This window comes from Puma concolor, chromosome B3, assembly GCF_028749965.1.
Source record: "Puma concolor isolate L17-30 chromosome B3, mPumCon1.1.hap2, whole genome shotgun sequence".
In the NCBI taxonomy this organism is placed as follows: Eukaryota; Metazoa; Chordata; class Mammalia; order Carnivora; family Felidae; genus Puma; species Puma concolor.
The window spans coordinates 143,500,637-143,528,614 of NC_141672.1; the positions used below are offsets into that span (position 1 = coordinate 143,500,637).

Here is a 27,978-nt window from a genome sequence, read left to right on the forward strand (position 1 = left end):
TTGATCTAGAAATCCTTTATTTACATTTTCTCTTAGAAAAAAAATATATAGATCTGGTGCCCTGTTGATTCCTCAGGTTCAGGAAATTTACGGGAAGGTGAGAGAGGGCACAGGGCCGCCCCCTAAGGCCATCCATCGTCCATCAAGGGCTTCTGCTCATCTGACCCCAGCGCTGGGCTTCCCTGAGATCAGCCCCAGGGCCCTGGGTGACAGACACCATGCCAGGCCTGGGGTGGAGTTGGCAGGAGGGGCAGGGACTGAGAGGTGTTGGGGCAGTCTGGCCATCAGGAACTGGATTGGCCCCATGGGCAGAGTGGAGAAAACATGGGCCAGAGACTTTGTCCTGGGGTGAGGACACCATTGCCTCAGGCTCCAGGAAGGGGTCCTGCCGTGGGCCACTGGGACAGACACAGAATAGGCATCTCACATGGGGGCCAGGTGACTGCAAGGACCAAGGACCATTAGCTGTTTTCTGTGAACCACCTGAGCACCACATCCTTGTTTTCCTTCACCCACTTGATGTTGGCTTTGGTCTTCTCCAGGGCTTGCTCCAGAGCTCGGGTGGCTGAGCCGAAGCCTGTGTCCATGTTGTTCTTCTTGAACTGCTCGAGCTGCCAAGGAAATGAAGATTCTCAGCCTCAGGCTGGGTCTCTAACACAGCATGAGGGGAGGGCGGCCTAGTCCTCTGTCCTCCCTGTCCACATTAGGGCCCTTGCAAATGGAGAAGCCACGGCCTGTTCTCCAGGAGAGAAAGGGCTGGCCCTTCTCTGTCCCTGGGATAAAGTCCTTATCTAGGGCAGAGGTGAAAATAAGCACAGCCTCGGGGCTCCTGGGTGGCTCAGTCAGTTAAGCCCCCGACTTTGGCTCAGGTCATGATTTCATGGTCCGTGAGTTCGAGCCCCACGGCGGACTCTGTGCTGACAGCTCAGAGCCTGGAGCCTGCTTCAGATTTGGGGTCTCCCTTTCTCTCTGCCCCCTCTCCCACTCATGCTCTGTCTCTCTCTGTCTCTCAAAAAGTGAATAAACATTAAAAAATTTTTTAATAATAATAAAATAAATAATAAAATAATAAATAAATAAATAAGTCACAGATGAAAAGATATATTAGTACAGGAGGTTGCAGCCGGGGCAATTAGGCAAGAAAATGAAATAAAAGGCACCCAGAAAGGAAGAGGTAAAACTATCTCTATAAGCAGATGACATGATTTTTGTATTCAGAAAAATCCTAAGGAATCTACCAAAAACAAAAAAACCCCAAAAAACTATTAAAACTAACAAATTCTGCAAGGTTTCAGATGAGCAACATACAAGATCATACTACATTTCTACACACTAGCAATGAGACATACGAAAATGAAATTAAAACAGTCCCATTTACAATAGCATTAAGAAGAATAAAAGACTGAGGAATAAATTTGACAAAAGACATACAAGACTGGTAATGCTGAAAACTACAAAACACTGTTGGAAGAAATTAAGAAGAACTGAATAAAAGGAAACGATACCCAAATCGACCCAAATCCGTGTTAATGGAGTGGAAGATTTAATATTATTAACATGGGAACGGTTCCTAAATTGATCTACAGATTCAACGCAATCCACATCAAAATTCCAACTGCCTTTTTTTGCAGAAATGGACAAGCTGATACTAAAATTCATAAGGAAATGCAAGGGACTCAGAATAGCCAAACAATCTTGAACAAAGCTGGAGGGCTGACATTCCTAAACTCACTACAAAGCTACAGTAATCAAGACAGTGTGGTATTGGCTGAAGGACAGACAGATAGATCAATGAAATACAATTAAGAGTCCAGAAATAAGCCCTCGCATTTACAGTCAATTGATTTTCAACAAGAGTGCCAAGACCATTCAGTGGGGGAAAGAATAGTCTGCTCAACAAATAGTAGTGAGACAATCGGACAGCCACATGCAAAGGAATGAAGTTGGACCCCCATCTCACACCATATACAAAAATTCAGCCAAAATTGATCAAAGTCCTAAATGTAAGAGCTCAAATAGTAAGACTTTTAGTAAAAAGCAGGTATAAATCTTCATGACCTTGGATTAAGTGATCGTTTCTTAGATATGCCTAAACACAAGCCATAAAAGAAAAATTAGAAAGCTGGACTTCATCAAAATAAAAAAAAAATGTTAAGGTATGGAAAAACACTATTGAGAAAGTAAAAAGGCAATCCACAGAATGGAAGAAAACATTTGCAGATCAGGTATCTAATAAGGGTCTAGTATCCAGAATATATAAAGAACTCTTACAACTCAAAAATGAAGAGACAAATATCCCAATTAAAAAATGGGCAAAGGATTTGAACATTCCTCCAAAGAAGACATATGAATGGCCAATAAGCACATGAAAAGATGTGCAACATCATTAGTCATTAGAGAAATGCAATTCATACTATCTCACATCCACAGAATGGCTATAATTTAAAAGGAAGGAAGGAAGGAAGGAAGGAAGGAAGGAAGGAAGGAAGGAAGGAAGCAGAGGGAGGGAGGGAGGGAGGACTGAAGGAACAAAGGAACGAAGGAAGAAAAGAAACGTAAGTGTCCAAAGACATAGAGCCGTGGAAAGTACATTGGTGCAATTACTTTGGAAAACATTTTGGCAATTTCTCAAAGAGTTAAACATAAAGTTACCAAATGATCCATCAATTCCCCTCCCAGGTGTATACCCAAAAGAACCAAACACATATGTTCACTCAAAACTTTGTACATGAACATTCATAACAGCGTTATTCATAATAGTCAAAAAGTGGAAACAATCCAATGTCGATCGACTGATCAACGGATAAACAGATGTGTTACACCCATACAATGGAATATTATTCAGCCATAAAAAGGAGTGGGACCCTACCACATGGATGAAACTTCCACAAAAGCCCTCATATTATATGATTCCATTTCATGAAATATCCAGAATATGCACATCCATAGAGACGGAAAGTAGATTAGTGTTTGCCAGGGGCTGACAACAGAGGACTGGGGAGCGACTGCCACAGTTTCTTTTGGGGGGTAATGAGAATGTTCTGGAAGTAGATGGTGGTTATGGTTCTACAAGCTTGTAAATATCCTGAAAGCCACTTAACATGGCGAGTTTTATAGTACATTAATTATATCTCAATTAAAAAAATAGATAATATCAACCTAATACAATGAGTTAACTTTAGCTTCTGATTCAAACACGCATATCACTGCAAAATGAGTTTTAAAAGAAACAACCTCGAAGGTTTAAAATGGGCCAGATAGAGGGACACATGGGTGGCTCAGTCGGCTGAACATCCAACTTCAGCCTCACAGTTCGTGAGTTCAAGCCCCACCTCGGGCTCTCTGCTGTCAGCACAGGGCCCTCTGCAGATCCTCTGTCTCCCCCTCTCTCTGCCCCTCCCCTGCTCTCTCTCTCCCTCAAAAATAAAAACAAAACAAACAAACAAAAATGGGCCAGGCAGAATATGACACGTAAAGAATTGTTCCTTTTCTTGGCTTTGCTAATAACATTGAGATTATCTTTTAAAAATTCCTTTAAATAGGACTAAATCATAGACAGGTGAACTGTATGATATTAGTGATCCCTGCTTGAAAATTCTCCACCCCCAAAACAGAACCGGCAAAACGCTGATAACTGTTCAATCTGGGTAATGGGTAGGTACGTGGAGGTTCATTTATATTATCATCTTTACTTTTTGCCTATATGAAAGTTCCAAGATGAAGTTTTCTGATTGAATCGTCACCATTTAAAAAGCCTGGATACTGGGTTCTACTCCTGAAACCAATACTACACTGTGTGTTAGCTAACTACATATTTATTTAATAGTTAAATAAATAATAAATATTGATTTAATATAGAGAGAAATTAATTAAAAAAAAAAAAACAAAATAAATAAATAAAAAGCCTGAATACCCAGCTTCCCCTGCAGGTGAGGAAGGCCTGGCAACGTGGAGCCCGGGCTCTCCTTGACCACACCCAGGGGGCGCCGGCTGAATGATGGTCCTTTTAGACTCGCGATGGACCTCTGGATGCCGCCCCAGGGTCCCGGGCTTCTTACCTGCTGCAGCTCGAACTCAGTGGAGAATCGTCGGGTCACCGCCTGGATGAGGTTGGAGAAGGAGAAGGAACCAGTGCCATAGCTGTGGGGACAGGAGAGAGAAGACATCGTGAGGGGCAGAAGAAGCAATGCTCCGTGACTGGCAGGTGCCATTATACCCTCACGTCTGCTCTGCGACTGTCCCCATCTTGGAGGTGAGATGAAATGACACACCCAAGGTGATACCCCGAGGGACACGACCGCAGGTTTGATCTCAGTATCCTTGCTCCCCTGTCTCCAGAGAAACAGACTTTCTTTGCCCCAAGTGGGAGAAAGGACAGCCCATATCCTGCGTTGTCTTTCCATGTTGGCCCTCCCCGCCCTCCCCCGCGTCTGACCGCAAGCTGGGTTAATTTTTCAGCACTCCTAGGCGGTGTCCACAGCCCCCCACCACGCTCCAGCCCTGCGGTGTCCCATGCACACAGACACACGGACCCTTCCCTCCGCCCCCGGACACCCCAGCCTTGGCGGGCACTTCTCCCAGCAGGCTCCCCCAGACTCACTCCTGAAAGAGTTTCTTCCAGTTGCTCTGGACAAAGTCCCAGGCCAGGGTTTGCCCGACGACGTTGCTGGAGATGCTGCTGAGAGTGCTGGTGACATCTTGTTTCCGGATGAAGTTAGGGTCCAGGGTATAACTCAGGAACCTGTGAGGGAAGGATGCTGGGTTAGTGACCACTTCCAAGGGCTGTAGTCAGATGATATGAGACAGAGAACCCAGGAAGGCAAAGGATCCCCTCCCCCGCCCCCGACACCTCTCCGGCATCCTCCTAATGTCCCTTCAGTCTACTGAGGGTTGAAGACCTCTTCGTCCTACCTCCCTCTCACAGGTGGGACACTGAGTTTCCCAGGCAGGGTCACTGGCCCTGCCTGACACGGACCTGGTGCCCGATGGATATGTGATGACTGATGATGAATGAATGAAGACAGGAAGGACTACCAGGGCCGGGAGCCCTGTCCCAGGCATGGCAGCCACCTTTGTCTTTGACACTGAGGGAGGCTCTTCTTTACTGGGGTCTGGGAGATGACATACAGGTGGCCGGTGGGAGCCAGGAGCTTGGGGCGTGCCCCGCTGGACATCCAAAAGGACCCAGGCCCAGCTGCAACAGAGCCCTCGGCAGAGAGGAAAACTGAGCTTCTGTCAACTACCGGCCAAGAAGCCAAAGCGGTTAAAAGTGTGGGACGGAGACCCAGACGTGGGTTCAGATCTTGGCTCCACCACTTACTAAAGCTTCTGGACTTTGGGCAAGTTGTTTTCGCTTCTCTGAGCCCCAGTGTCCTCCTCTGCGACATGGGGGCCCCACCGCCCCACCGCCCCACCGCACAGGTTTGTGAGGATGCCATGAATGAGAGTCCCGGCTGGTTCTTGCTCTCCCACGTGGGGTCCCCCGTGGGGAGGGGAACTCACGCGGCCCCGTCGGGCCCCGGTCCTCACCTGTTCAGGATCCAGACCTGGTTGCTGCAGGCCAGGGCTCCGCGGAGTTTGTCAGCCTCGTTCACCAGTTCAGCCTTTAGGAACTGCTCCCACACGAAGTTCCACTCCTCCTCGCCGCCCTGGGCGATGGCATTGCAGTACACGGTGGACCGCAGGTTGGGGTGGATCCTGGCGAGGGGTGAGAGGGTCAGGGCAGGGAGGCGGGGGGACGAGGGTCTGACGAGGACACGGCTGTGGGCTCTAGGGACGGATGAAGGTCAGGGGAGGAGCGGGGGATACACTCACGGGTTGTTTTGGGGGTTCTTCTTCCACTCGGCGAAAAGAGTCGAGGCCAGCTTCTCACACTCAGGAACCCCGTAGGAGCAGGCGGTGCTGACGGCGTTAATCTCGCTGTACCTGCCCCACGGGTGACACTCTGTCAGCATGCCCATGGGCCGCCCGGCCCAGACTTGGGCAGAGACACCCCCCTGCCGACACACAGCTCCGGGAAGGATGGCGGGGCCCGGGCTCTGTCTGAGGCTGCTCACTGGATCCCCTAAGTGGCTTTGTGCCTTGGGCAGCCCAGGGACTTAGAGGAGTCAGCACAGGCTGCAGCCCCTATCTGAACACCGAGAATCTGAATGATCAAGACCCTGAGGGGACCTCAGAGTTTCAGTTGGGTCCCTTGTACAAAGAGGTCAGATGGGCTCCCAGGCTGCACAGAACCTCAGGGCAGGCCTCCTCCTCCCGCCTGGTGGCGTCGGCCAAGAGATGGCCTCCAGAGGACACTGCGGGGCCCTGCCCTGGACTCCCCGGGTCAGGGTAGCTGGGCTGCCCATGGCCTCCAGAAATAAGGAAAGGAGAGAGGCTCTTGGCTTCTCAACGGTCCACTCACTGGTCCATGAGGGCTTGCGGGTGATCAGTCCAGTTTTTGGTGACTCTTTCGAAATGATTGAAGAGGGGCGTGACCTGCTTCTTCAGGTACCTCTGGGCAAAAGAAAACACGGAGAGCTTTGAAGGCAAGACTCCTGCCAGGTCTTTCTGGAGTCCCTGCAGCCTCTGACGTGGGTGTAGGTGCAGCAAGGGCTGCTGGCTACGGAGGCAGAGAGGCCGGAGGCTCAGGGCCCCGAGGGAGCCAGCAGGGCCCAAAGGGGCCCGCACGGGCCAGGTTTCAGATCACTGGCCCGAGGCTCTCCTGCCTGAAAGCTTCAGTCAGCTCCAACACTCCTTGTCTGTGTCACCAGTTTTTAATAGTGTTGGGTTCCCACGCTCCACCACCAACCCCGGTGGTGAGTATTCCGTGTCTACTGTGAAGAGTGTGGAAAATACAGAGCAGCATGTGCAGAAAATGAAAACCGCCCAGGAGCTTCCCCAGACTGATTTTCAAATTGGTGAGTTTACCCCTTCTTCCCGCCCCCCCCCCCCCCATCTACCCAGCAGATCCGTCATGCTGTCTGCTGCCCTTTGCCCCCGACACTGGAATGTAAGTTCTGCCTCCTGTTACTAACACCCTTCGCAGACTCGGGTTCAACACGGTCGATCGTCACGGGCCCCAACCGGAATCCACGTCCAAACGTAAAAGGAATAAACCTCCAAGAGCCAAGAGAACGGAAAGGGAAAAAGAGTGGATGAGATGCCCATGCAGTCAGGAAGCTGCAAGGTGGGGAGAGGAAGGGAGGGACGGGACAGAGTCACAGTGCGGGCCCCGGGGGCAGGGGTAGGGGGATTGGAACCGGAAGCAAGGCTTGCCCAGACAAGGCTCAGACTCAGAGGGACGGGTCTGCAGGAGACAGGGGTGAGGCGGGGGCTGAACACAGGGGGAATGAGTCCAAGTCTGCAGCAGGAGTAGTTGAACCCCCAAGCTCCCACTTCCCACCTTGCAGCAGGGCAACAGCACCCCCACAGGTGAGGCTGAATCAGTGGGGCTCAGAATCAGGGGGCCCCAGACATAGCAGAAGGGTTGGCCGACTGAAGAGGTGAAAGTTTATATCCTAACTGGAGGTAACTCTAGTCAGCTTCTTTTTCCCCCGTGTCCGCCAGTCATAGAAAGTGGGCATCACCAGCCTCACTATACAAGATAAAGGGTGATTCCCTGGTCTCAGGGAAACACACTCATGGATACTAGTGTGTGTGTGTGTGTGTGTGTGTACATTTTTAGTAAATTCTATATTCAACATGGTTCTTGAACTCACAACCCTGAGATCAAGAGTCATATGCTCAGAGGTGCCTGGGTGGCTCAGTCGGTTAAGCATCTGACTCCTGACATTGGTTCGGGTCACGATCTCATGATTTGTGAGATCAAGCCCCACGTCAGGCTCCAAGCTCAGCATGGACTGGGATTCCGTCTCTCTCTCTCTCTCTCTCTCTCTCTCTGCCCTTCTTCCACTCACATGTGCATGTGTTCTCTCTCTCAAAATAAAACACTGGGGCGCCTGGGTGGCTCAGTCAGGTAAGCATCTAACTTCGGCTCAGGTCATGACCTTATAGTTTGTGGGTTCGAGTCCCACATCGGGCTCTGTGCTGACAGCTCAGAGCCTGGAGCCTCTTCGGATTCTGTGTCTCCCTCTCTCTCTCTCTCTCTCTCTGCCTCTTACCACCCCCCCTCCAATAAACAAACATTAAAAAAAGATGTTTTAAAAATAACCATATGATAGAAGAAACGCCCACAATCTGTAGCCGACGGGGCTACAGGAGGAGGAGGAGAAAGACACATCGGGACTGAGAGAAGAGCCCACAAGCTTCCAGAAGGGAAAAAACAGCCACGTTCAAAGAACCAGAGATGAGCAAGCCTCTGAGCTTCTCAATAGCAGCACGAGAGGCTTGGCATCAGCGGAGCAAGGCCTGAAATTGTCTGAGGAATAGTAGCTTCCAACCTAGAAACTTCTAATCCCAGGTAAATTCTGGGTCCAGTGTGGTGATGGAATAAACACATTGTGCATGATCTACCTCCACTCTTAGGGACACTTTCTCAAAAACTCCTGGAAAAGGTGCTCCACTATGGGAGAGAAAACTCAAGGAAGAACCCACTGGTTCAGGAAACATGAGATGCCACACCAGGGGAGAGCCTCCCATTCGGGGGAGGGGTGGGGCTGAGCCGCAGTTCCAGAAGGGAGCACATGGACTGCGGGCTCCGGCAGGGAGGGACGCCTCCAGGAAAATGCAGCAAATCTAGCATATGCCCTGATAACGTTTGTCCAAGATGTATAAAAAAGGCGGGGGGGGACATAAACATAGTAGTCCATGTGGCTCAGCAGAGAATGATATTTAAATTTTTTTTTTCAACGTTTTTATTTATTTTTGGGACAGAGAGAGACAGAGCATGAACAGGGGAGGGGCAGACAGAAAGGGAGACACAGAATCGGAAACAGGCTCCAGGCTCTGAGCCATCAGCCCAGAGCCTGACGCGGGGCTCGAACTCACGGACCGCGAGATCGTGACCTGGCTGAAGTCGGACGCTTAACCGACTGTGCCACCCAGGCACCCCGGAGAATGATATTTAAATAACCACAATACTGGGGCGCCTGGGTGGCTCAGTCAGTTGGGCATCTGACTCAGGTCATGATCAGGTCATGATCTTGTGGTTCGTGAGTTCGAGCCCCGCCCCGGGCTCTGTGCTCACAGCTCAGAGCCTGGAGCCCGCTTTGGATTCTGTGCCTCCCTCGCTCTCTGCCCCACTCCCGCTCACGGTCTGTCTGTCTCTCTCTCTCTCTCTCAAAAATAAACATTAAAAAAAAATTTCAATAACCACAATACAGTAAATGCTGAATACTGAGTTGATCAAATATTGTGACTTAACTACATCGGGAGGATGGAGTAAATCCAACGTAGGCAGGTTAAAGAGTTAAAATCTCACTTGCCATCACACCTCTTTCAACATCATAGGAAGTGCACGAGAAAAAAAAATTTTTAATTAAAAAATGACCTCTGGGAATGCCAGCTGGTGCAGCCACTCTGGAAAACAGTATGGAGGTTCCTCCAAAAACTAAAAATAGAACTACCCTACGACCCAGCAATGGCACTACTAGGCGTTTATCCACGGGATACAGGTGTGCTCTTTCGAAGGGACACATGCACCCCCATGTTGATAGCAGCACTATTGACAATGGCCAAAGTATGGAAAGAGCCCAAATGTCCATCGATGGACGAATGGATAAAGAAGATGTGGTATATATATATACGATGCAGTATTACTCGGCAATCAAAAAGAATGAAATCTTGCCATTTGCAACCACGTGGGTGGAACTGGAGGGTATTATGCTAAGTGAAATTAGTCAGAGGAAGGCAAAAATCATATGACTTCACTCATATGAGGACTTTGAGACAAAACAGATGAACCTAAGGGAAAGGAAACAAAAATCATATAAAAACAGAGAGGGGGACAAAAGAGAAGAGACTCATAAATATGGAGAACAGAGGGTTATGCGAGGGGTGGCGGGAGGGGGGAGGGGCTAAATGGGTCAGGGGCACTGAGGAATCTACTCCTGAAATCATTGTTGCACTAGATGCTAACTAATTTGGAAGTAAATTTGAAAAAATAAAAAATAAAACAAGTTAATTAAAAAAAAAAAGATCTCTTCAAGTTTCATCTAATGGCTGCATAATATTCCATCAATGGATATCGTAGTTTACCTAACCAATCTCCAACTGTTGGACAATTGTTTTGGGTTCTTTTTTTTTTTCTTTTGTAAATCACCCTGCTGAGTTTCTCTCTTATCTCCCTCATGGGAGCCTCAACAAATAAATTTATTTATTTATTTTGAGAGAAAGGGGGAAGAGAGAGAGCAGGAGAGGGGCAGAGAGAGAGGGAGGGGGAGAGAGAGAGAGAGAGAGAGAATCCCTAGCAACCTCTGCACTGTAAGTGCAGAGCCCAATGCAAGGCTCGAACCCAACAAACCATGAGACGGTGACCTAAGTCGAAACCATGTTGGACGCCTAACCGCCTGAGCTGTCCAGGCGCCCCCGTCTGTGTCCTTTCTCGGCCCTACCCAACCTGCTCACCTTTCCAGTACCTGTTCCCTTCACCCTACATCCCTCTTGCCACTCTGCCCACCTGCTCTCAGAAAAGGACCCGGTGTCCTGTCGGCCCGAAGGGTGCCACCGCTCCAGACAAAATTTCTAGTAACTCCCTAATGGTGCATTTCTGGCACCGGGCAAATTGGCCCTCGAACCCTGCCCTGCCCCCCTGTACCTTCATGGGGCCGTAGACCTCAGAGCGGTCGAACATGAGCTTAAAGTAGCTCAGGCTGCTCAGGGCGGCCTGCCAGGGCATGTACTCGGTCTCTCGGATCAGGAAGAGAGTGTTGTTCAGCGCCAGAGTGACGGGGACCTTTTGGGCACTGGGGATAGACACAAGGGCTCAGGTAAGCATCCCCATTAAGCCCAGTCCCCACTGAGGGGGCCCCAACCCCTTCCTGAAACCTGAGAGCCCCAAATGAGCCAGCTCCAACGTTCACTGTAGATGGGCCTGGGGGTAGGTAGGGGTGGGGCCGGGGACGGGGGAGGGATGTGGGACAAGGTCAGCTCAGGCCCTGTCCTCACCCACTGCCAATCACATTCCCCTGCGTATTATCCCCATTTGACAAATGGGAAGCTGAGGCTCAGAGAGGCAAAGTGACTTGCCTAAGGCCACGCAGCCCATAAGAGACAGAGCTGAGATGCATAAGGACAAAAAACCTCTGCTCTTTATTCTGCCCACCTCTTCTCTGATTTGCTCGGCCCCCTGTGCCTTCCTCCCTCCTCCTCCTCAGACCATCTGTGCACCTGTGGTTCATAAATGTCCGTGTCTATGGGTGACATCACCTAAGTCAAAGAGCTTAGCACCTGCTGGGAACACAGTAGGTGCGGAATAAATATTTGTTTATCCATGCTGCCTCTCTCCTGCTCTGTCCTTCCCAGACTTTTTGTAGCATCTGCCATGGCAGGCTGGCACACAGTTAATCCTCAGGAAGAGCCTGGTGCTATAAAGGACACTGTGGTTTTGGAGTTGGCCAGACCTGTGTCTGGCTGTCACGGGCTACAGAGTGACCCCAGGTAAAGCACTCAGTCAAACTCTGAGTCTCGGATTCCTTATCTGGGAAAAGTGGGTTGTAACACTAGCAATCTGCAGGGGTGTGGGGGCCCAGGGAGGGGCGCAGAAAAGCACAGGGAGCCCACAGCAGTGTGCTCGCTGTAGAACAGCACTTGCCCAAGTCACCAGGCCAGGGACAGGCTGGGCCCCAGGAGGAAGGGGGCACTCACCTCGCCAGGTTGAAGGCATCGTGGATGACTTGAGCCCGATTGATGACGGGAATGACCTAGAAGGGGCGACAGAGCGCGTGACCTCAGGCTGCTGCTGGGGGCGGGGCGGGGTGGGGGGGCGGCGGTGGGCAGGGCCAGGGCCTGGGGCAGGGGATGGGGGCTGGCGGCCAACACTCACCGACAGGTCTGTCTGCAGCTGAGTTTGGATCTTCTTCCAGTTTTCATTGTCATAGTTCACCAGGTAGTAGCCCGTCACGTTGAGGTTCAGCAGAACCCAGTCATTAGCTGTGGTCTTGAACAGGTCATTCTGGGCTGCGGGGAGAGATCAGAGCTAGGTGGGGCTGCTCAGAAGGCCACAGGCTGACCCCTGGCCTGTCTTCCTCCAGGCCTCCCACGCAGCCTGGCACCGGCTGGCCCTCAAGCCTCAGGCGATGCCAAGGGAAGGGGGAGGGGAAGGGGCCGAGGTAGGACTGGGCTGCCAGGCCAAACTCTGCCCTCAGAGGGACCAAGTGCCATCTCTGCCCCTCGGTGCCCTTCCTGTCTCCCACAGGCTCCCCGTGGCTGGGCCAGTGACCGCGGCCCGGACTTCTCCATCGGCACAGCCTCAGGACACCCCGACCGACTCCACAGGCTGCCGCCCCTCCTCCCTCCCTCCTCCTCCCCTCTTACCCCCCCCACCCATCACCTAGTGGGAAGCCCAGGCAATGCCCGCCCCCCCCAGTCAGCACCCCCAGTGCTGCCCCTCTCTGCCCTCCCTTCCGGCCTTGCTCCCGGCAGCCAGAGGGGGCCAACTCTGCCCTAGCCACAGTCCTTAGTTCTCTCCTGCCTCGCACTTGCTCTTTCTTCTGCCCCCACGAGCCTGGCTAAGTCCTTTTCTTCCTCTAAGACTCAGCTCACCTCCTCCAGGGAGCCTTCCCTCACCTCTCCGTGAAGTTGAAACTTCCTTATTCCTGGCTCCCTGCCCCATGCCCCAGCAGCCTGTACGTGCCTCTGTTAAGGCATCCAACACAGCTCTAGAAAGTTTTAGCTGCTTATCTTCCTTCTCTCCAGCTGCAGTTTTGGCCTCGGCAGGGGACGAATTGCCTTGACCGGATTCCCCAGTACCTGGTGGAGTAGGGCTGTTTATGCTTTGCGCCAGGCACTGTCTTAAACATCTCATGTGGGTTCTCTTCTTTAGTCCCCACACAACTCAACCGGGCCGCTAGCCCCATTTTATAAATGAGGAAATGGGAGACCAGAGAGGAATGGCAACCTGCCCGGGGCCACACAGCTGGGCGGCCGCAGAGTAGAGCTCAGAACCAGAGAGGTGGGCTCCATTTGTTGAATGAGACCATGAAGGAAGGCCATGAGGCCTGGCGGAAACCCCAGGATGTGAGCCTGGAGCTGGGGGTGTGGGGGAGGGGACGGCTGTCCACAAGGGCGGGGCTGGATTACCTTTCTCGACGCCCGGCATCCAGTAGTGAGCCTGCGGGCTGCCGTTTCTGACAGAAGAGATGGGAACGATCCACAGGTAGCTGCAACAAGAGACCCAGATGCCAGGTGATGACAGCCGGCCGCTCTCGGTCACTGCCAGCAAAGAACAGCCCCGCCCAGCCTCCCAGTCTCTGCCCGGCTCCGTCTGGGCACTGAACACGCCCCTCCCCCACCCCCCCATCCGGGGCCAGGTGCTGGGGCTGGGACCACGGCAGGTCAGGACCCACCACGGTCAAGGGACACCACGGCACCTGTCATTCAGAGCCCTCACAGGACGCCTGCCTCAGTGCCCCCTGCTGCTCACTTGAACTGTGAGGGGCGGGTGACCACGGACTGGGGGTCAAGGAGGAAGTGCTGCTGGGAGATGGCGCCTGTCTGCGTGTCCACAGTGATGACGGGGAAGCCCATCTGCAGGATCCAGCGGTCCATGATGGCACTCACGGTGTCGGGCAGCTTGATGGTCTGCTGTTTGTCTACAACCTGGAGCACAGCGAGACGGTGCCCGGCCGTCAGTGGCCCGCCCAGGGCATCCTCGGAAGACCCACCTTGCAGGGAGGCAGGGCCAGCGGAGGAGCCCGGGGTGGGGGTGGGGGTGGGGGTGGGCAGGAGCCTGGGTCCCAGCTCAGCTCGAACCTCAGAGGATGGGAGGGGAGGGGAGAAGGAGAGGAGGGAAAACATAGTTTGAGGCACGAGCGGGTGCAGAGACAGGGAGCAGGAGTAGGTGGTCTGGGGACGGGCTTAGGGCGGTCGCTACTGTCTTCTTGGGTCTTTTTTCATCTTTTTCCATGCACGTGCACTGCTTTAGTAATAACGGCAAAAAGCCAACAACGTCTGTTAATGACTGAGAAAATTAAGACAGGAAAGAGGATAAAGAACACCAGAAGGGCACAGGCTGAACAGGGAGGGGAGCTGGGGGCTGCTGCAGAGAGAGGGGGGGCTCAGCACAGAGGGAGTACCCTGGAGGCAGGGGTAGAGCAGGCGTGGAGGAGGGCTCAGCTTTGGAGGAGAGGAAGGAGCGGGAAACTGAGGCAGGCGAGGAAGATGGTGGATGTGGAGGGGAGGGACCGAGGCAGTGAGGAGCCCCCTGTCGGCAGGTTGTGGGAGGTCAGGGCAGGGAAGGGGTGCGGGGGAGGGGGACAGACCAGAAGAAAGAATTTGGGCCGAAGACCAGCATGGAGGGCCCTGGAGCCCGGCTGTGACTCTGAGACAAGGCCCTGGGTCTCCCCTCCCTCGTGGATCCGGGCTCGGGATTCTGGAGGGGTCAGTGGGGCTGAGGAGGGGTCGAGAAGGAGCCCTAAGGGAAGGGAAGCTCTGGGGGAAGATGGGGAGTGTGCGGACTCCAGCCGTACTAGAGGCAGGGGGGCCGGGGGAGGGGGCGGGGAGAGGGGCAGTCCGAGGGTCTGCACTGCAGGGGCTGCTTGGGGTCTGAGTGCACAGGAACGCAAGGAAGGGCTGGGTGGGAGGGTCAAAGTTCGTGCGGGGGGGGGGGGGGGGTGCTGGTGTGTGCAAATTCATGCCTGGGAGGGGCTGGTCGGAGCACAGGGCAGCCAGGAGTGCTGAGTAGATAGAAAGACTCGCTCCAAAGTTCCAGGCAGAGGAGGGCTGGTTTCCTCACCTCTAAGACCTGGGGGGCTCCTCGGCTCCCATCACGGAGCTCACTACGGGCTGAGGCAAGCTGCCCATGGTCTTGACCCATGGTCTCACGCCTCCTGCAAGGAGCCATCATGGCCCCCACTTTACAGATGAGCAACAAGGCTTCAAATGACCCCCCTGGGCTGGTGAGCAGTGGAGCTGGACACATTCTAGTACACGTGTACCACCCCTAGGGACTTAGGGCACCGCAGGACCCCGACACGATGGCTGCAGGGGGCTTGGCTGTCACTGACCTGCTGCAGGTGCTCCCACAGGTCCAGGTAGATGGTGTTCCCGTATTTATAGGTATGGAGGTAGGACTGTGGAAAGACAGGTCGCAGTGAGGGCAAAGCAGGTGCTCCCCAGCCTCCACCACTGAATGTCTGTGGCGACGCACCTCGGGGGCTGGAGGAAACCGCCCCCCCCCCCGCCTCCATGGCTGACCAAGGGGACTCACCGCTATGCCCATCTTGAACAGGTCCTCAGTCAGGAAGTTGGAGAGCATCCTGAGGACAGAGGCTCCCTGGGGGAGGGGAGGGGGTTCAGAAGGCTGTGCGGAGCCAGCCGGACCCTGGGCCCCCATCGGACAAGGGCAGATGCTCCCAGTGCCCTAGCTGTGTCCCTGCCCCTTCCACACGCCCTCCCCCCCCCCCCCCCCCACACACACACACACTGTCTCAGTACCTTGCTGTAGGAGATGGAGTCAAACACCTCGCTGATCTGGGCCGGCGTGTTGATCTCCGAGGCGGGAGTTGACAGCGGGTGGGAGGAGGCCAGGGCGTCCACAGCCATCACATGGTACACGTCATTCAGCACCATGAGGTCTTTCTGCAAAGCCCCGCTGGGCGTCAGGAGACCGGCCCGACACGGGATGACCCGGGTCTTCCCCTCCCCCAGCCCCTCGTCCCCAGACCTCGGGGCCCAGGGCAGCCGGCTCACCAAATTCCACGTGGGCTCTGCAAAGTCAGCACCTAGGTACTCCACGTAGGAGGCGAAGCCCTCGTTCAGCCATAGGTCATTCCACCACTCCAAGGTCACCAGGTTCCCAAACCACTGTTGGGGGGGGAAGGTCAGCCCGGCTGGCCTTGTGCTCACGGTCACCGGGTGTCCCCCACGCGCCAGGCACCGGTTCGGGACTCCACCAACCTCGCCGTGACTCCCCTCTGCCATCCTGTCGGGTGGGACCCTCCTCCCTTCGCAGGTGCCCAGGGCAGAGCGGGGACTTGGGCCATGTCCTTTCCCTACCCTCCCTGGGAAGCAGGGGCTACCTGGTGGGCCAGCTCGTGAGCAATCACGGTGACCACGCGCTCCTGGTTGCCGCTGGAGGAGGACTGCCTGTCATACAGCAGCGCACTCTCCCGGTAGGTCACCAGCCCCCAGTTCTCCATGGCGCCAGCGTTGAAGTCAGGCAAGGCAATCTGGTCTGGGCGTGGCGTGGGCCAAAGCCATTGTCAGGACGGCCTCTGGGTGGGGAACCCTACCCGCCGCCCCCACCACAACGCTCCCTCACTCACCCGATTTGTTGAGCGGGTAGGGCGTGTCGTAATGTTGGGAAAAGAAGTCCAGGATGGGGCCTGTCACCTTCAGGGCATAATCGCCATGGCCCTGGTTGATTGCACTGGGCCGGGCCCAGATCCGGATCTGCAAAGAGGGTGGGGTAGGTCAGAGTTCCCCCTAGGCTCCTGGTGCAGATGGGCCAAGCCGTGGGGATCCCAGGCTAGTAAGGGGGATGACTAGGTTAAAATGAGGGGCTGGGGGGTCTTTGGGGGGCTTTGAGCCTTAGGGAGGAGCTCTGGGAATAATAATAGCCACGGCCATCATCCGTTTGGCATCCATGCGTTGGGAACTCCCTTCATGAGGACAGACCCATTTTTCAGATGCAGAGACCGAGGGTCAGAGAACTTAAGACACTTGCCCAAGATCACTCAGAGCTGGGATTTAAACACCGGCCTAACAACTCAGAGGCTGAGATGGGAATTAATAAAAGAGGAATATCCGTCAGGCCAGAGCCAACCCCGGGGAAGGGCCGACAGGCCCAGCTTCTTACCAGGACGCCACTGGGAGCTCTTGTCTCCACATATGAGAACTCACTAACGATGTAGGCCAGCAGGTAAGTAGACATTATGGGTGTGGTTTCGAACTCGGTGACTTTCCAGGTGGGATCTTCACCAAACGGGACGCTGGGGCCTGGGCATGGACCGTTCAGGCATGTGGAGACGCCTCCTCTCCCCCGCCCTGCATCCCAACCCTGGGCTGCCTTCTTCCCAAGGCTGTGTGTGGCCCCTGGGACAGACCCGCTCACCTCTGGGCAGCATGTTGGACAGGGCCACCAAGTTGTTGGGGTGGATGATGGTGATGTTAAACGTGGCCTTCATGGCAGGCTCGTCAAAGCACGGGAAGGATTTCCGGGCCTCTGTAGCCTGCATATGTGTCGTGGCCAGCACCCTGCCCAGACCGCGGTATTAGAGGGTGTGCTGGCAGAATGCCTGCACCCCGTGAGGGTGGGCAGGGCGGGGGCTTCAGGGCGCCGCCGGGCATGCGGGAGAAGGGCATGTCGCTGGGCATGAAAGCCTGGTCCGGCTCATCCCTGCCCTCCCCGCCTCCCCCAAACAGCCTCTGGGCCCCGACAGGCCAGCTCCTATGGGAGAGCAGAACTCCTTCAGGAGTCGGGGTCAAAGTCCCGGCAGGATCCGTGCCCGAGTTAACTAGGAGGCTTTGGGCAAGTTTCTCTCTTCCGAGCCCCAGTTCTCCTATCTGTCCGAGGGGTTCTTTCGCCACTTGCCCCCGACTCCCTCGCGGGGGGGATGGAAGCTCCCCAGGAAAGAGCCGCCCCCCTGCCCCCGGCCCCCGCGGATGGAGTCACGGCCAGCCGAAGGCTCCAGGCGGTTCCGAGGCCCGCAACCCAAAACCTTCCTCGGCCCCCAGGACCCGGCTCTGCCTCAGCTTCTAGGACCCGCCCCACTGAGCAGATGCAGACGCAACTTACTTTTTGACGCCGTTCTCCATGTACTCGCTGCGGTAGAAGCCTGCCAGGTCGTCGGCCAGCTCCCCCTGGAACTCACTCTTCATCTCGTACTGTCTGCCGGCCACCAGCGGCTCCTGGAGGTGCACGACCAGGTACTCGGTGAGCTCCACCAGCTCCGTCCTGACGATGACAGGTTGCGGCTGGAAGCCCCCCACGCCCGACAAGGCCACCATGTGCCCCTGGTGGTTGGTGTAGTTGAGCCTCTTGCTGTGGATGATGACGATGTTGGTGGACTCCTTGCACGTGAAGCGAACGATGCTTGTGCCCGTGAAGACGTACAGGCCCTTATTGTTGGGGGTGAGGTAGGGCCTCAGCGTCACGTTGTAGGAGTCGGGAATCAGCGTCTTGGGTAGACGGTAGACGTTCCATGGCTTGCTTTGGTCCAAGGTAGTAGCCACGGTGGTGGTAGGGCCCGTGGGGGCCGCCGTGGGGGCCGCCGTGGAACTCTCGGTGCTCCTGTTCTTCTCCTGGGAGTACACCACGGACAGAGCGATGATGGTGCACACGGCCGCCACGCCCAGGAGGATGGCCAGGATGCCCACAGGCTTGGAAATGTAGAAGCCCTTGGCCATGGTGAGGGCAGGGGGGGAGCTGGGGGAGGTTCAGGACGGCGAGGAGCAGGCGCAGCGTCTGGCCAGACTTATATCCCTGAGGGGCAGGGGGAGGAGCCCCACAGCCCACAGACTGGGCAAAAATTAACCAGGGCTCAGGCAGGCAAAGGTCAGTGGGCTGGCCAGGGGCGCCCTGTGCTCGGGCCCTGGAGAGGCTGAGATCCAGGAACAGTGTGCTGGGGGTGCCTGGTGGGGAGCAAACAGCGTCCGGTTACAGGCTGCAGGAAGGAGGGCTGACGGGCAGGCAGCGGGTAGAGGAAGCGGCAGGGCCGGGTGGCATCGATCGGCCTGTGCCCCGGGACAGCGGGGACAGAGGAGGGGGACCGAGGTTAGAGTCTGCGGAGGACTTCCCAGGAGCAAGAAGGAGGAGATACAAGGGAGGAGAGGATCGGTTTCTGGCTTGGGACAAGAGTGCCTCGGGTCACCCCCGTGGCTGGATCCTGGCAGGGTGCCCGGGGCTCGTCGGCGACAGGGGCCCAGCCCTCCCTCGATTCTTTCAGAGCAGGGAGTCCTTCCAGGTTCCCCCTCTCACCCCTTCCTGCCCAAAACTTCAATCTCAGCCATTGGCATACTGAGGGGAAAGAAAGATGTTTTGCCATGTTTTTTTTTTGTTTTGTTGGTTTTAAAATGTATATTTATTTTTCAGAGAGAGGGAGAGAGAGAGAGTGTGTGTGTGAACAGGGGAGGAGCAGAGAGGAGGGGAGACAGAGAATCCAAAGCAGGCTCCATGCTGTCCGCACAGACGAACCGTGAGATCATGACCTGAGCCCAAGTCGACACTTAACTGACTGAACCACCCAGGCGCCCCTGTTTTGTTTTGTTTTGTTTTGTTTTTTAAATTTTTTTTTCAACGTTTTTATTTATTTTTGGGACAGAGAGAGACAGAGCATGAATGGGGGAGGGGCAGAGAGAGAGGGAGACACAGAATCGGAAACAGGCTCCAGGCTCCGAGCCATCAGCCCAGAGCCCGACGCGGGGCTCGAACTCACGGACCGCGAGATCGTGACCTGGCTGAAGTCGGACGCTCAACCGACTGCGCCACCCAGGCGCCCCTGTTTTGTTTTTTTTTTTTTTTTTTTTTAAATTTTTTTTTTTTTCAACATTTATTTATTTTTGGGACAGAGAGAGACAGAGCATGAACGGGGGAGGGGCAGAGAGAGAGGGAGACACAGAATCAGAAACAGGCTCCAGGCTCTGAGCCATCAGCCCAGAGCCTGACGCGGGGCTCGAACTCACGCACCGCGAGATTGTGACCTGGCTGAAGTCGGACGCTTAACCGACTGCGCCACCCAGGCGCCCCTTGTTTTGTTTTTAAAGAAAGGAGGCTGGGGGCGCCTGGGTGGCTCAGTCAATTAAGCGTCTGACTCCTGATTTTGGCTCAGGCCATGATCTCGCGGTTCGTGAGTTCAAGCCCCGAAGCAGGCTCTGTGCTGACAGTTCGGAGCCTGTTTGGGATTCTCTCTCTCTCCCTCTTTCTCTGCCCCACCCCCACCCTTGTCAAAATAAATAAATAAACTTTTTAAAAAAGAGAGAGAGAGAGAAGAGGCTGGTGGAGACTTAACCTCTTCCCTGCTGTGACCTTGGGCAGGTAACTTTCTCTTTCTGAGATCTCTCTCTTCATAAATAGATAATAGCATTCACCTCTTGGGTTTGTTGCACAGATTTACTGAGAAAACACGTTGAACTCCACATAATAGACCTGAAACATCGTGCCCTTCTTCCCCACTCAGAGCTCGGCCAGGCCTCTATTCCCATCCTCAGTGGCAACGAAGATCTCACTCATCATACTTAATAAAATAATGTTCGTGATCACTCTTGCCATCCAGCAGCCCAGTGACTCAGACCTTAACCCCTCCTGACCCTCACCTCCACATCCAATTCTACCCTCATCCTCTGATCTGATCATGTCCTTGGTCAAAGTCACTCTCTCTGTTTAAGTAGACACCACTATACTCTCATGGACTCACCACTTCCGCTCGGGCCCCCTCCAACCTGTTTGGCCCAAGAATTGGGTCATTTTTCACCACGGCTTACAACCTTTCTGGGTCTCCTGGCTGGCTCAGTCAGTGGAATGTGCGACTCGAGCCTGGGGCTGGGAGTTCAAGCCCCATGTTGGGCGTAGAGATTACTGAAACATAAAATCTTTTTTTAAAAATTTAGTCAGCTTTCATTCCTTCTTTCTTGTTTTTTTTTCTAATTTTATTTTTTATTTTTTAAAATTTACATCCAAATTAGTGAGCCTATAGTGCAACAATGATTTCAGGAGTAGATTCCTCAGTGCCCCTGACCCATTTAGCCCATCCCCCCTCCCACAACCCCTCCAGTAACCCTCTGTTTGTTCTCCGTATTTATGAGTCTCTTCTGTTTTGTCCCCCTCCCTGTTTTTATATGATTTTTGTTTCCCTTCCCTTAGGTTCATCTGTTTTGTCTCAAGTCATATGAGTGAAGTCGTATGATTTTTGTCTTTGACTAATTTCACTTAGCATGATACCCTCCAGTTCCATCCACGTGGTTGCAAATGGCAAGATTTCCTTCTTTTTGATTGCCGAGTAATACTCCATTGTGTATATATATGCCACATCTTCTTTATCCATTCAGCCATCGATGGACATTTGGGCTCTTTCCATACTTTGGCTATTGTCAATAGTGCTGCTAAAAACATGGGGGTGCATGTGTCCCTTCAAAACAGCACACCTGTATCCCGTGGATAAATGCCTAGTAGTGCCATTGCTGGGTCGTAGGGTAGTTCTATTTTTAGTTTTTGGAGGAACCTCCATACTGTTTTCCAGAGTGGCTGCACTAGCTTGCATCCCCATCATTCTTTCTTTCTTAATGTTTGTTTATTAATTTGAGAGAGAGAAAGAGAGAGGGTGCGGGGGGAGGGGTAGAGGGAGAGGAAGAGAGAGAGAATCCCAAGCAGGCTCTGCACTCAGCGCACATAGGGGGCTCGATCCCACCACCGTGAGATCATGACCTGAGCCGAAATCAAGAGTGGATGCTTAACCGACTGAACCACCCAGGTGCCCCCAAAATAAAATCCTAAAAACAAAAACCAAAAAATCCCTTCCTTCTGTTCATAAAATCCAGACTAAATTTTCTAAAAGGGACCCACAAGTTCAGCTGCCCATTTCCCAGAGTCTTCTGTCTCTGTCTCTGACTCTTCCCTTCTGTCACGGTGGTCCAGCCACTCTGGGCTTCATCCAGCCTCTCCACCACAGGCCCTTTGCACATGCTGTTCCTGCTGCCTGAATCACCTTTTCCTCCCTCTTTCCCCACCTATGTCCTAGTCATCCTTCAAGTCTTCCTCAGAGAAGCCACCTCAACCTCCCTGACCAGGTCAAGTCCCCCTAGTTCCATGAGTTCCATTCGTTCCCATTAGTCCCCATTAGTCCCATGAACCTCTTCTTCAAAGCTCTATAACTCAGTGCAGTTTTTTCCATTTGATCGTATGGTGAAGACCCAAGTCCTGTCTGTCTCTCCCGGCAGCTGCGGTCCCCATCAGCCCTGCCACAGTGCCTGGCTCACACTAGGTGCTGCATACACGTTTGTTGAGTGACTGCACACACGCACGAACGCGTGAACGCGTGAGTCGTTTCAGGAGTCCCTCCTTACTGAAGGCTTTCTAGCCCATTTCCAGCCCTGTCCCTGCCCCCACCCTTGCCCGGGGAGCACTGCCTGCCCCCTTCTCTGCACCTTCCTCCAACCATGGCAGACAAGCAGTATTCTTGCTAGGGCCAAATGCATCCCAGGGCTCACATACGCCTCCTCCATCAGCTTGTAAATTCCCGAGGAACCTCATGTGGCTGGCACTCCCCGCCCTGGCTCGGGTCTGCCATCCCCTGAGCCTGGGCGAGGGCTTCGTAAGTGAAGGGACACAGAGATCAGTTCACTCTCGTGTAACTGCCAGAAGGAATGACTGCCACCGTCATCTGGCCAGGGGACGCGAGGTCTGAGTGCAGGGTCTGCGGGGGAACCCTGGGTGCCCACCTCTCAGACTGAGGGTGTTCTGAGCCCTTGGCATTTCCCTCCTTCCACGGAGACCCGCCGACAGGGCTCTGGCCTGGGCGGTGTGGACCTCCCACCGCCACGGCCGGGAGCCACCCCCTCAGGCCTAGGCTGCGCTAATGGGAAGCCAAGAGCCCAAGAGAAAGCTCCAGCTGGGGCATGGTGACAGGGAACTGCGGCTCCCAAGGGTGACGTGTCACGTGCTCCGGATCTCCTACCATCAGGACTAGGATTCGCCTAGGGAGGCCATCTTTATCGTAACCCCGGAGGCTGGCATCCAGGGCCACGTGTCCCCCTGAACTAAGTTTCACTCTGTCTCGGACTGGGCCTGCAGCCCCCTCCCACCTTTGTAGCAGAAAGTCCCGACAGCCCACTTGGCCGAGTCCCTCCTCCAAACAAAATCCCTCCTCCTCCCGCCCGGCCCAGTGTGGTCTCTTCCTGTTTGCTTTGGACACGGACCGCAGGCCCAGCTGGCTAGAATCTTTACCCTTTTGGAAAGAGCCTCCGGTTTTCAAAGCTGGTGCGGCAGGCAGCCTCCTGCCCTGTGATAAGGGGTCTCTGCTCCGGGGGCTCAGAGAGGGCATGAGCCGTGGCTCCCACCTGCCATTCCACTGAGAAGCCCCCCCATGCCGTGGCCCAAGCCCGGCCGTCTGCACACCCCACTGGGTCGTGGTGGCGAGTACCCAACCTCACCCAGCCTCGCCACACGCCTCAGCAGAAGGATCTTCCTTTCCCGCTCGAACCGGGTCTCCGGCTCCTTCTTGTCTGCGGAATGAAACCTCAGACCTTCTGTGAACTGCACCCTCTGGCCTCTCCTCTTTCCAATGCCTAGTGTGGCTCCAGCCGCAGGCATTTCCCACACCTTTCCATACCTCGGCGGCTTTACTCATCCTGCTTCTGCTCCTAGGAGTGCCTTTCCCCTCCCTCCTGTCCAACTCCTACTCAACCTTCAAAGCCCAGCTCACATGTCACTGCCTTCTCGTGCCTGACGGCTCCTCTCCCCTCGGTGCTTCACTGGCCTCTGGGTCACACTTCTAACACAGCACTTACGAATAGGCCAGCTTTGTGTCCAAAGACCTGTCCCTAGACCTAAGCCCCCTGAAGGAAGACTCTAATTTTGTAAACCCCTCCATCACGAGCACAGGGCAGGAGCCCAGTAAATATTGGCTAAATCAATGATAACGCACACAATCCTTGCCATGGCTTTTAGGTCTGGCGTGATCCAGCCCCCAAGGATTCTCCGGTCTCATTTCAGGCTTTCTTGTCCTGTCACCCCCTGGGCTCTGCCCACTGGCCTCTTCCTGTTCCCCAAGCCCACCACATTCTCCCTCTTCTAGCCACATACTGCAACCCCCTCCCCACCAGCAACAAGCTGTTCCTTGGGGCTGGGAGGCTCCTGTCTCTCCCTCACCCATCATCCCGGAGGCTCACTTCAGGGCTGCTGTCCCAGCACAGCCTTCCCGGCCCCCTAAAGACTCTGAGCACCACGGGGATAGTATCCCCCACACCAGGCAGGCACCTAGCACAGCCAGCAGGTGACGCATGTTTGTGGAATAGATACATCACTAAGAAAACGAGACCGTGGTTAAAGATGGAACTCAGGGGCGCCTGGGTGGCGCAGTCGGTTAAGCGTCCAAATTCAGCCAGGTCACGATCTCGCGGTCCGTGAGTTCGGGCCCCGCGTCGGGCTCTGGGCTGATGGCTCAGAGCCTGGAGCCTGCTTCCGATTCTGTGTCTCCCTCTCTCTCTGCCCCTCCCCCGTTCATGCTCTGTCTCTCTCTGTCCCCAAAATAAATAAACGTTGAAAAAAAAAATTTTTTTTAAGATGGAACTCAGTGTAATTCGGACACTCGATCCTCAGGGCAGATTGCCCCCCACCCCCCATACCTCACCTTCTTCTTGGGCTCCTGGGTCATGCGTACAGACCACCTTTGTGAGTTTTGCCAAATTTTGATCCTCTCGTGTATTATTCACTTAATATCTTTCCTTAACTCCATCCACTACTTAACTCTACTTCTGGGCAATAATGACCATGAACTCATGGTTAGATGTGTCATCGTTTTTCCGATACACATTTTAATTGAAGATTATTGGCTTAAAACCTACTCATCCAGGTGGCCCCTAAAATCATCTTGCATAAGTGCACTCACTCTGGAAAGCCTTGTTCCACCCTGTGTGATCCTGGGGGTGGTGTTCCCTGCGGGCTGTCTTTGGAGTGGGACCTTTCTGCAGGGAAGCAAAATGTGTGTTCCTTCTACTGTTAATCTCTTTTTTTATCTGTTTATTTATTTTTTGAGTTTGCTTTTTGGGAGAGAGAGAGAGAGAGATTGAGCAGGTGAGGGGCAGAGAAAGAGGGAGAGAGAGGATCTCAAGCAGGCTCCACACGGTCAGCACAGAGCCCGATGCGGGGCTCGAACCCACAAACTGTGAGATCATGACCTGAGCTGAAATCAAGAGCCGGACACCTAACCGACAGAGCCACCCAGGTGCCCCCTTTTACCATTAATCTCTTGACGGGGGAGAAGCTGAGGACCTCCAGCCCCATCTCAACCAAAGCAGCCCTCCTATGGCTATCTATATTTTGGTCTAGAGAACAAAGTTTCTTCTAAATTAAAAAGAAAATAAAATTAAGGTTGACAACTTGGAGAATATTTAAGCCATAGCCACACGTGTAGGAGACCTCAGCTAAACAAGTAAAAGTCACCTTTGTCTCAGATGTGGGGGCACAACCTGCCTCCTATTCAAACATGGAAACACCAGGAGCCTGGGAGGGGGTTTGGTGGGGAGACCCCAGGACCAGCAGCCGGGTGCGATCTAGGCTCCCTCACAGACCCCTGGGTAAGCCGCTTCTCAGTGCTCGCTCGGTTTCCCCATCACCTGCAGGGCTGGGCAGGCTGGGTTCTAGGGACAATCTGAAGCCCATCTGTCTGTCCCGAAGGAACAGTGAGTGGGAGGCAGGGACGCAGCTAGGGCCCCAGCACAGGGCACGCTCTGGCCCCTCAAGGCCCTGGCCTACTCCCAGACTTCCGAGGCCTCAATCCACAGCTGCATGAGGCTGGGTGTGGGCCAGCCCCCCAGGGTGCTTCCTCTGGGACCATCAGACGTTGTTCATCCTGTGAGAACCTCAGAAGGGCCCTAATGGGAAGTCAGCTCCTGCTACAGATTTCTAGCCCCATGTAGGGCACTCAGGAGGGAAGAAGCAGAGAGGCCTTGTGGAGGTGTGCAGTGGGCGGGGGGGGGGGGGCACTCTGGCCTGTGGCTCTTGCCTGGCAACTCCTATCTGTGTAACTGAGCACCTACTGTGTGCCCCACCAGGATAATCACCACCAGTGGGCTGCTGAGGAAGCCAAAGCGCCGACAGAGATTAAGTGACTCGCCCAAGGTCACACAGCTAGTTAGTGGCAGCTTTTACAGGCTCAACTACGTAAGCATCCTCCCAGCCTCCTACCCCGGCCCCCATTGGCTCCTGTGCAGTGCCCAGGAAATGTTAGGGACCCCGGGAGGAGACAAACACCTTTTAGCATAACAACACATGATAGACAGCAAGTTACAGAAGGCAGATCTGGGCAGGATGAAAGGTCTGATCGTCAGGGGAATGGAAAGGGCTAGGAGCCCCAGGCTCCAGGACAGGAAGCTGGTGGGGGGGGGGGGGAGGGTGGTTCTAGAAAGTGGAACTTCTTGGCAATAGGTTAGCGCTGGGGGGCTGCCCGCGGGGGCCTCTGGCCCAACCTCCACGGGTGCAGCTGAAGCCACTGTAGGGTTGTTGATGACAGACACCTAGGGTTGGGACCAGGCAGGTGGTGATGGCTGACGGCTGACGCGGAGGAAGGCACCAGGGGACTTCAGTGTGAGCGGCTCGCCCACCACCCCTGCCATCCCTCAGACCATCCAGGAGCCCCCAGCAAGGGGGCCTGGACCTTCCACTAGAGCCACAAGCCCTGGAACCACGCCCAGTTCCAACCCTCACTCCCCCCCCACCCCTTCCAATGTGGGGACCCCTGCCGTCTCTCCAGAGTGCTTAGCAATAAAACTTCAGGGGCGCCTGGGTGGCTCAGATGGTTGAGTGTCCGACTTCGCTCAGGGCATGATCTCACGGTTCGTGGGTTCAAGCCCTGGTCCGGCTCTGTGCTGACAGCTGACAGCTCAGAGCCTGGAGCCTGCTTTGGATTCTGTCTCTCCCTCTCTCTCTGCCCTTCCCCTGCTCCTGCTCTGTCTCTCAAAAATGAATAACTGTTAAAAAAAAGTTTCAAAAGCAAGCAAACAAACTTCAAGCAGAGGGGCTGGAGGACCTGACTTAGAGATGTAGGAGTGGCAAGAGACTGGGGTGGGGGAGGTGGGAATCCAAGGAGGGGGCTGGGCTGCCGCACTCAGCTGGGCCTGTTCCCCACCTGCGAAATGGAAGCAGCTTAACCTTCTTCTGCAGGTGGTCTAGCCTTAACTCCAAGGCTTCACAGGGAAGCGGGTGAGCGGACCCTAAGATCACAGCAGGATCTCTGCCAAAGGCATTCCTCGCACTTCTGGGGGCGGGGCCCGGGGACGGGGCAGCAGGCACCCAGCCGGGCCACCGAAGTGCCGCAAGGAGTCCCTGAAGCAGCCCGAGAAGCTGGCCAAGGAGGCGGCCGAGAGAAGGCACTCCAGCAGAAGTGGAGAGAGAGGGGCAGGACACACACATCAGGAGCTGAACACGAAGCCGCGGGGAAGGGCCCCCTGGCCACAGGTGGAATGAAGAAATCTGGCCCGAGTAAGCCCTTCCTGTGCCTGGGGCCCTGGCGATCCTTCATTCCATTCCTGCTGAAACATCTGGGTCCCCTGCCACAGCATCTGCTGCCACCTACATCTAGAGCGAAGGGTCGTCCTGGAAGCTGCTGCACATTTAGGAATAATCTTTTGTAAAAAGAAGAGGAGGAGGAGGAGGAGGGGCGGGAGAAAAGAAAAGAAGAGAAAAGCAGAAGAAAACAGAAAAGAAAAAAGACAAGAAAGGAAGAAAAGTTTTCGCTCTCCCTGGGCCTCAGTGTGCCGGACGGAGAAGGGGGCGTCGGCAGCAGACGTGGGGTCCTCTGCCGGCGTCGCGGTCCCCGCCTCACTCCTGCTGCCGCCCCGCAGCCCCTCCGCGCCCGCAGCCCCGCCCCTGCAGCATCGCGCACCTGCCCCGCCGGCTCGCGGCCCCCCACCCTCCCCACGGCCCCGCCGCCGCCCCGCACCCCCTGCGCGCCCGCAGCCCGGTTCCCGCCCCGCACCCCCTGCGCGCCCGCAGCCCTCCACCGCGCTGCACTTGCCCGAGGGACCCGCACAGGCGCTCGACCCAGGCCGGCTGGGAGCCTCCTCCCCGACGACGTCCAGGAGCCAGGCCGCCACCGAAAACTGCCCCACCAGGACCTGACTCCTCCTCTCCCCGTCTGTTTAAAAGGGAAGTAACCTGACCCGACCACTACTCCTCCCGGTTAACCCCTTTCAGGCCACGCGCCCGCCCCCGGCTCCGCCCGGACT

The 27,978-nt window shown here is 54.8% G+C and overlaps 1 protein-coding gene across 1 annotated transcript; it reads right to left on the reverse strand.

Annotated features, from left to right (window-relative positions):
* On the reverse strand, positions 1-27,890 carry ANPEP (alanyl aminopeptidase, membrane). The gene is made up of 21 exons (XM_086711542.1): positions 27,768-27,890; positions 17,837-18,672; positions 17,153-17,295; positions 16,898-17,037; positions 16,365-16,491; positions 16,119-16,273; positions 15,790-15,903; positions 15,535-15,678; positions 15,308-15,373; positions 15,105-15,170; positions 13,523-13,698; positions 13,180-13,259; positions 11,924-12,057; positions 11,746-11,801; positions 10,697-10,844; positions 6,404-6,495; positions 5,815-5,925; positions 5,530-5,697; positions 4,601-4,741; positions 4,059-4,140; positions 1-611 (listed from the first exon to the last, which is right to left on the reverse strand). Exons 2-21 carry the CDS (start codon positions 18,445-18,447, stop codon positions 462-464), a joined length of 2,904 nt encoding a protein of 967 aa, XP_086567668.1. The 5' UTR covers positions 18,448-18,672; positions 27,768-27,890; the 3' UTR covers positions 1-461.
* Positions 27,891-27,978: the final 88 nt, after the last annotated feature.